Here is a 9,134-nt window from a genome sequence, read left to right on the forward strand (position 1 = left end):
TTTTTAAAACCTTCCCCAAAAAAAAAAAAAAAAAAAAAAAAAAAAAAAAGAATGGCTTCCAGAAATTCTTGTCCATTTTTAAAAAATTATGCTATAACTTATATGTAATATTGTTGACGTAATTATGTTTGAAATTACATTTTGTAGTCTAAATCTACTTTGGCTTGGGATAAAAATACACACACACACACACACACACACACACACACACACAAAATCAAGATGCACGCTTTTTGTTAGTGATGATATATATGGCATAAAAAAATGAATGGCTGGATGATTTTTCTAATAACTTTATCTTCATTTATGTCCTGAATGCTTTATTTTTTTTTTTACTTCATCATTATTATTATTCATTATTTTTATCCCTTGTTCTTCCAGATGGTGATCTTGTTATCCTACTTAGTCGCGCATGGCTTTTTCAGCGTCTACTCCATATGCGTGGACACACTCTTCCTGTGCTTTTGTAAGTAGCCTTATTCTCCCCGACACGCCGCGACGCCGACTTTTAAAGACAGATTTCACATCACATCACATAGCAGATGACATGTTGACTGTTCCTCCTCCCAAACTTTCCTTCTTACTAAATCAAACCACAATTTTGGTTCTTCAGACTCAGCCAGCTGAGCTTGAGGCAAACAGTTCTCCGGTGATAGCGAGTTAAAAACAGAAGTATAAAAGCCATCATTGGTTATTCGACATTGACTCGATAATCACCACCTCAGCGTCAACCCAAAAAAAGAAAAATAAAGACAATGACAAGCAGAAATAGTTGAGCTGGCTTCTACTCAATTCTTGCATTTCTCTTGCTATGATTTCACTCCTCACTCAGCTACTCCGCAATGCTTTCTTTTCCCACCTGCTGCTTTCATTTCTGCTTTTTCCGTGCTGGATGGCGGCGGTCAGGCGAAGACCTGGAGCGGAACGACGGTTCCCTCGCCAGGCCCTACTACATGTCTCCCGAGCTGTGCAAGATCCTGGGCAAAAGCAACGAGGTCCTAAGTAGCAGCAGCAGCGCTTCCGAGTGAGCAAACTGATGAACTTGGCTCACCTTTCTTCATATCTGCGTCACCAACTTTTGAAACGCATTTTCAGAGGGGCGTAAAAGGACAACGCCATTGAACTCCTCACTTAAGGAATGCACGTTTTTTTTTTTTTTTTTTAAATATAGTGTGTGTTGCATTTTTCCTTTTTGTCTGCATTCTCTGCCTTACGGATTGCAATCACACGCCACAATGACGATTATAAAGATGAAAATGAGGACCTACACACGGGGGCTTTCCATGGTATGAGGCCATCAACATATTCAAAGTGGTGGCGCACTTTGGTCTACTGGTGTAATATCATGTTTTGTATGCACTTTCACTTTTGCAATGAACTGTCTGTGTTACATTGGAAGTCAACGCAACCCTGTAAAAAAAAAAAAAAAAAGCTGGGGGACAAAAGTAAACATGGAGACATTTAAAATACTACGTCAAAGAAATCGGAATATGGATCCATATATAAGGCGCGCTGTCGGCTTTTGAGAAAATGCAATGCTTTTAGGTGCGCCTTATCGTGCGGAAAATACGGTGATATATACAGTATCGGTGTAAGGGGATATATTTGTGTGAAGGATAAAAAAATATATATTATAATGCACAAAAAGCTGCTGCTGTAACACGGTTGTGTTGACTTTCTTTATCCATTTGACGTGTGTGTGTACCGTGATTCCTTTAATGGCTGTGGAGGTTTGTAAATTCTTGGTTGCTTTCTTCCACCATCCTTTTACTAACACACACACAGTGATCCAAACAAACAAAAAAAAAGGTGTAATTATTTCGCAAGTCATGACATCATCGCACATGTCCATGATGCTCATATACGTACTGTACTGTAAAATAGACTTGGTGGGTGGTCAAAAGACCCGGGGGGAGGGGGGGTTTCATGGTGTTTTTATGTGCCTAGTTGTGGCGGGAGGGGGGTAATGAAATTGTTCTTCTGTGGTTTTAGAGCTAACATCGGAAACTTTTAGCGACAGTTTGTAAAAGGATGTCAAAGCCATTTTTGGTATTTTTTTTTTGGGTTGTTCAGATGTAGTGCTGTTTTAATACTAAGTATAATCGCACATCTGTCTGAAGGTTAATCTTTTACATAGAGGACTTTTTTTATGAATGAAAATCCAATGACGTCTTGAGTCCTTTTTTTAAAATAAAATTGATTGGTGTAAATGCGTCGTGAGGTTCCTGTTAACGCGCTTGCCACTGCTGCCCTTTCAATGTTGGATATGGAGGCCAACAATGGCGCTTGAGTATTTTTTTTTTTTGTCTCTTCGCCGACGTTGAAATCAGCAAACTCCCTTCGTTTGCCACCATGAGAGTCTGGAAACGAAGTCACAAAGATGAAGGTGTTGATAAACGGTTTAGCTAATCCCCGATAGCCGACAATTCCGAGTTCGCTAACACTAAGGTGTTCAGGATTCACACGAGACTTCATTTATTTACGATTTTATTTCATTTAAACATGTTTTTTCTGACCCCCACCCCAGCATTACGTACAGATAAATGCACTGTGCTACTCGATCTTAATATACAAGAATCTACATTCTAAATAACAGTCAGTACATCCGCATATTAACACATCCTGATAGAATGAGACTGTTTGGGGGCAGATTAAGTATAAAACCAACCCAGACTGTTTACAAATTCGCTCAATCCTGTGTGGGACATTTGCTGGTGTTAAAATCACAATATTATCAGTGCAACTCCCTGGCGGCTAACATGATACATGCTGGATTTCTTGTCCCCCGATTGTACTTCACATTATTAAACTTTGATTTTGCTAAGCATCTTTACATACATTAGCAGTATTTTAGCAATCCGCTGGCGTGTGTGAGCGGTCGATAGATGGCACCAAATCTACCAAACCTCCCTCGAGTCACTATCATCGAGTCTTGACATTCCCGCACATAACGCGAGCTAAAGGTTATGAGGGTCCTGTTCAGTCAGCGTGGGGAATATGGCGGATGTTCTGGTGTCTGCGTGACATGGAATCAGATGGGCGGGGCCTTTAAATCCCATCGTCCGAGTACTCAATGGCCTCATCCTTCACCTGGGGCCGTCCCCCCAGGTGCTGACATGTTTAAGGTCACTTGAAGGTGGATTGGTCCCTGAGCTCAGTGGTTTCCCAACCGCTATGCGGCACGGCTCAGTGGTTGCGGGTTCGATCCTCGGCCATATACTTATATATCTGGATCCAGATCTTATTTTGTGCAACCACTTGACGAAATAAAATGGAGTAAATTTAACTTTTTTTTTCTGTGTAGGCTGATGCATTGCATGATTATATTGCAGTAAATATACTTTGTACAAATATAACCAGCCAAGTGAGGTCAATTTTTCTGTATTTAAGGACCGGCAGGCCTATTTGATAGCTTTCTGCTTGAGTGGCATCGCTACACTGTTACTAGCCTGTGAAAGCAAAACAACGAACTCAAACGCATGTTCGTTCAATGTTGTCAACTAATATCCGGATTAATTTTAGGCAATTTTCCCTCAATTTTCCGGAGGAAATTTCATGAAAACTTGAAAACCCGGAGGACTTTCATCTCTACGAAACGAGGGGAGGCACGTGGCTCTGAGCAGGCCCTACTTGGAGGCGGCGGCCGGCACGCTGATGGAGAGCGCCCGGCGAGGCGCATTGGACACTTGCCGCTGCTGGGACAAGAAGGACTGGCCGGCGGATAGCGCGGAGGCGGCGCGGGCCCCCAGACGCGTCTCGATGGCCAGCTTCTGAAAGTTCAAACTCTGAGGGGGAAGACAAGCGTGTTCCTGCGTAACGTGGGCGTGGACGCCGGGCCCTCGGAAGCACATCTTTGACCTTACCTTGTTGTACCAGGCGGAGACGATCAGCTTCTCCTCGTACTCGCGCAGTCGGGCCTGCTCGCACTGGCGCTGCGGGGGCGACAGTGGACACGTTTCAGTCAGCGCAACGCTTCGGCGGTTTCCCTTTTATCTGACTTGTGCGGGCGAGATGCTGTATGCAGACAATCATCAAATGTGCCCCCCCCCCCCAAAAAAAGAATCCTTTCACCTACTTGCAAATTTTTACTGGAAGACAAAAGGTTTTCACCTTTCACTGAAAAAAATCACCATTTCATGCCTTTCCAGTGGTTTTTCTGCTTTCTATAACGCCATGTAACACAGGTGTCAAACTCAAGGCCGGGGGGCCAGATCCGGCCCGCCACGTCATTTTACGTGGCCCGCGAGAGCAAATCATGAGTGTCAACTTGCACGATCCTCGCTAAAATGTGCACGAAAAACCTCAAATTGTCATGTGTCATAAGAAATGAGAACTTTCAAGAATTTTGTTATCCTGTTTACACTCACTTGAACTATAATTGAACAAACTATTGTAGTTGACTCATTTCAAAACTAGTAATCCGATAATTTGTTGTGTACAAATAATAAGGCGATGAGACAATTGAAAATGGGTGTGGTTTCAACGGCCCTTCGAGGGAAAAAAAAACAACAACAACATGGGAGCGGAATTACCTCCAGGTTGAGGATCTGCTTGTCTCTGTCAGCCAGCTGGTTCCTCAGAGCTTGGATCTCAGTGGTGGCAGGGTTCAGTTTGGGATCCAGAGCTTGGATCACCTGGAAGGAAAGGATGCTCCGGATCAAAAACCCTCAACTTCTTCGGTAGGCCGAGGACATGAAAAGACCCAAGGGACTCACATTGCGAGCTTTCTCCAGGTACATTTTGTACCTTTCTTCCATGGCCCTCATGTCTTCGTCCTTCTTTTTCAGCGCGGCCATGAGCTCATCCACCTTGAAGGCTAACCAAAAACATTTTGGACTTCATGAGCGGAGGGCCCCATGGCCACGTGGCCCGGCGTGGCACTCACAGTTCTGAGTGTTGTCGGGCTGCAGGTCCTCCAGCAGTTCTTTCTTCTTCAGGATTTCATCCTGGGCCTCATTCAGCTGGACCCTGAGGAAACAAGTATGTTAGGCTCTTGTGGAAACCTGTCCGCTTTTTGTCCAGTGCATTCAGAACGTATTCAGTTGTAGACTTCTTCCAATATAGACAAAATACAATTTTCCCCTCAAAATTCAACACAACATCCAATAATGAGAGCATGAATATGTATATTTTTTTAACATCTGCAAATTTACATATTCAAACAAATCTAAATACGGTGGACCTGAAGTTTGGCACACAAGTATTCAACATTTTTTTTTTTTTAATTTTAAATATCACCAGTCAACATTTTTTTGTGCACACTTGATCAGAATCTGTCGTCGTTCATTTCTTTAGCACATTAATTTCTTAGTAAATTATAATAAATAGTAAAAAAAAATTAAATAAAATCACATTTTCAAAATGTAGCGAAGAACCTTGTGGGATTTCATTAACTTTAAAAAAAAAAAAAATGAGAGCATGAATATGTATATTTTTTTAACATCTGCAAATTTATATATTCAAACAAATCTAAATACGGTGGACCTGAAGTTTGGCACACAAGTATTCAACATTTTTTTTTTTAATTTTAAATATCACCAGTCAACTTTTTTTGTTTTTGTGCACACTTGATCAGAATCTGTCATTGTTTATTTCTTTAGCACATTAATTTCTTAGTAAATTATAATAGTAAAATTTTTTTTAATATAATCACATTTTCAAAATGTAGTGTTGGGTGAAGAACCTTTCATTAACTTAAAAAAAAACAACAAAAAAACGGTTTTGGACAATGGCTGCACCAACATCCACTATGGGGAAGAGAACAAAAGTTACTAAATCCAGAACGTTTTCTCAGCACTATTTTTTGTAGTTATTCCTGAAATAAATTCATCTAAAAAACATTTTCGTCATTTTGAGAGGGGTGTAGAAATTTGAATCCAATCTTTTTTATTTTTATGGCATCTAAGCGTTTTTCACACAAATATTTTCTGTAATTAAAACTGCCGTGTTTGCGTCGGTTAGGGACGAACAACTGCACATTCTCTGAATCTGCTGAGAGCTTCCATCTTGATGACTTACATGTGAGCATCCAGTTTCCGCTTCAGGTTTGACTGGGGGGAGGGGGGGGGAAATAAAAGTTAAAATATGGATTCAGCTGGACATCTGCCATGAACTGCTGATTCACTCACGTCATCGGGCTTGACCGCCTGACTCTGCAGCGCCTTCTGGAGGTCCTCAACCTGCTGCTGTAGCTCGCTGACCCGCTGGCGACTCAATCTGCACGATAAGGAATCGCGCGGTGGAAAAGGAGAGGACGAGACAAGGAGCAAGGAGGTTACGGCAGGTGACATCAGTGTAAACGTGTAGTCAAGAGAAAAGCGGGGTACAGACATCCTGTCAGAACCATCGAGCCAAATTTGAATATTTTGGCTCGCGGGTTGGACATGGAAGAGATCTCGGACATTTGGGCGTTGGCTGTCTTAAATCATGGGGGGTTCGCAAATTTTTTTTGCCCGCTTGTCAGTGGGTGCAAAGCGTACCCCGCTTAAGAGGAGTGGAGTCAGCCCAGTAACCTGTTCTCGGTGTCCAGTTGACTGCGACTCTTGTGAGCGTCTTCCAGCTGAGCCTGCAGAGAGGCAATCTTCTCCCTCTCAAACTCCTCCTGCTGTACTCTCAGCATCCTGTTCTCGTGCTGAAGCCTGATGAACTTCTCTCTAAGGCGTGAGGTAAAGAAAAAAAAAAAAAAAATCAAGTCAGCTGTCACGCCGCGATGAATTCTGTTGGCGGGGTGATCGTACCTGTGCTCGACAGGGATCAATTCTGCGGCCAGGTTATCATGGCTGGGGCTCCTGGGAGAAAGCATCCCTGCGCATGAGACAGCGTGTGCCATTTAGAACTTGGGAGATGGATTCAAGGCACCGCCTCAACTCCAATTTATCTACAAAACACTTGAAAAACAACCGCAGCTGCATACAAAGTGCCGTACATAAAGTCATCATAAAAACAAAGAGTTGAAATTAATCAATAACATAATAACTGGAAACAGGTGGCCCGGTGATCCAGTGGTTGGCGCGTCGACCTCACGGTGTAGAGGTCATGGGTTAGATCCCGGCTGCGTGTTCTCCCCGTGCCTGCGTGGGTTTTCTCCGGGTACTCCGGTTTCCCCCCACATTCCAAAAAAACATGCATGACAGGCTGATTGAACACTCAAAATTGTCCCGAGGTGTGAATGTGAGCACGGATGGTTGTTCGTCTCTGTGTGCGGAAACGTGGAAAAAGTCAAGTGCCCTGACCCATTGCAGGAACCGCCGTACCTGCTTGGGAGAGCCGGTCCTGTTGCGCTTGGGTGCAACGGAGCTCCTCGTTGAGCTCCTTCAGAGAGTCTCGCTCCACGATGATGTGCTGCCGGTGGAGGTCAACGTTACAAATGCCACTCGCGCTTGCCATTGATCCTTCTTACTGTTTGCCGTGAGTCGCACCTCTTTCTCCTTGCTCACCAGCTCGTGTTTCTCCTCCAGCTTCTTCAACTCAAAGGACTGGGTGTCCGCTCGCCTCGTTTCATCCGACAACTTCCTGTGGAGCTCTTGGACCTGATGGGGAGCACGCGGCGACCACAATATCCCCGAAAAATAAATGGCCGAAATGTTGTTTGATTTAAAATGATCACGTGATCGTTGTCAAAACCATCAGCATCCCTCAAATTCTGATCCTGCAATCGGCCTGTTCTACCTGCCGCTTGTACGTCTCCAGTTGCGCCCGGGCGGCGTTGGCCTTGCGCAGTTCCTCCTCCAGGCTGACGGTGTTCTGCATGTAGATTGTATTGTTCTCCTCGAGAAGCTTCATCTGCCTCTTCAGGTCCCCGAGGTTCTCCAGCTTTCGCTTGTACGTCTCCACCGAGGCCTCCAGCATCACCACCCGGTCTGAACAGTTTCTAAATGAGAAAAGGAGACGTTGAGTATGTGCGTACTAAAAATCAGGCCTAATTATGTCCATTTTTTTTAATATCTTTATGATCAAAGTCAACAAAGACTAGATCCTGTGTTGCACACTACGTTAAAGCGACTTTACCTTCCCGATATGGTCAGGGCTGACAATCATAAATGTTAAGACGGTTAAATATTTACGATGGCAAATCCTTACGTGTGCGGTCAACAACCAGAGTTGGGCCGAGTCACCGACTTTGTGATTGTGACTTGAAGCATAACGACATAGCCAATAAGGAAAAGAATAGATTACACTCCTCTTTCTTTTTCTTTGTATTTCCAGCCAATCTGCATTCGTTGAAGCACCGTGCTGCCCCTCACAGGTCGGTCTTGGTTCGCGAAATTATTACTCCATAATAATTTCCACAATACGCCCCCTTCAATGTCAGACATTTGCGGCACCCACCAAGTGTAAAGAATGTGATAGTTGTTGTGTCATGGCACGTGTCGCCCTTTTTTCACTTTAGTTGGAGACACACCATTTGTACCAAATGTGGATAAAAATCCAACACGTGCCAGATATCTGCCATTGCGAGGGCATTTTATGTTAATTTATTCTGATTTTATTTATTAGCATGTATTTATTTATATCGTGACATTTGTTAAATGTTGGCTGGTGTCCGAACCTCAGCACGTCCAGCTCGTCTTTGAGCGATCGGGACTCCTCCGCCAGACCGGTGAGCTCGTCGTTGCGGTGTTGGACTTCCACCAGTTGCTTCTCCAGCTCCTCGCAGTGGATCCTGTAGTCGTCTTTGGCGGCCTCCAGCCTAGAGACAAAAACAAAACAAAACAAAACACAGTGGGTATTAAGGTTTTGCTTTAGTTTCATCATCCTGGCGGCTTTGTACAATGTGGGCACTCACCTGAAATTCTCCTCCTGCAGAGCTTCCAGTTGCTGCTGCAGCTGGCTGTGCTTCCTGCCCGACGGCGTGTTGGGGTCGTCCAACGTGTCCAATTGATTGGCCCGGTCGGTCAGGACGTCGTTCTCGGCCAGCAGGCTGTTATGTTCCTCTTGGAGAATTGCCACCTGAGCAAGAAGTTCAGAGAATATAGCCAACGGGTAACCACGGAGCCTTCGCGGTGCAGTAGCGCTTCACACAAAGAGTGCAAGTTAATCCATGCACAAACGCACAGTTAGTCAGCCCACATTTCTTTGGGTGGTACAGTAAACCACCGCTATTCCCGAGGGGGGGGGGGGGGGGGGGGGGGGGC

The 9,134-nt window shown here is 44.3% G+C and overlaps 2 protein-coding genes across 3 annotated transcripts in view; one reads left to right on the forward strand and one right to left on the reverse strand.

Moving 5' to 3' along the window:
- Positions 1 to 1,161, forward strand: part of LOC109532429 (choline transporter-like protein 5) — a 24,234-nt gene extending 23,073 nt beyond the window's left edge. For both annotated transcript variants that reach the window (XM_019897324.1, XM_019897325.1), the window contains exon 22: positions 907 to 1,161. In XM_019897324.1, the coding sequence (XP_019752883.1) occupies positions 907 to 1,028 (122 nt within the window). In that variant the 3' untranslated portion in view covers positions 1,029 to 1,161. The remainder of the gene's footprint in view (positions 1 to 906) is intronic.
- Positions 1,162 to 2,060: 899 nt separating this feature from the next.
- hook1 (hook microtubule-tethering protein 1) overlaps positions 2,061 to 9,134 on the reverse strand; it is a 19,376-nt gene continuing 12,302 nt past the window's right edge. The window contains exons 17-22 of the mRNA XM_019896961.1: positions 6,019 to 6,050; positions 4,886 to 4,968; positions 4,716 to 4,816; positions 4,533 to 4,634; positions 3,864 to 3,932; positions 2,061 to 3,785 (exon numbers count right to left, since the gene is read on the reverse strand). Of these exons, the coding sequence (XP_019752520.1) occupies positions 3,627 to 3,785; positions 3,864 to 3,932; positions 4,533 to 4,634; positions 4,716 to 4,816; positions 4,886 to 4,968; positions 6,019 to 6,050 (546 nt within the window). The 3' untranslated portion in view covers positions 2,061 to 3,626. The remainder of the gene's footprint in view (positions 3,786 to 3,863; positions 3,933 to 4,532; positions 4,635 to 4,715; positions 4,817 to 4,885; positions 4,969 to 6,018; positions 6,051 to 9,134) is intronic.

The sequence above is a fragment of the Hippocampus comes genome, unplaced genomic scaffold (genome assembly GCF_001891065.2).
Source record: "Hippocampus comes isolate QL1 unplaced genomic scaffold, H_comes_QL1_v1.1 scaffold22, whole genome shotgun sequence".
Taxonomy (NCBI): Eukaryota; Metazoa; Chordata; class Actinopteri; order Syngnathiformes; family Syngnathidae; genus Hippocampus; species Hippocampus comes.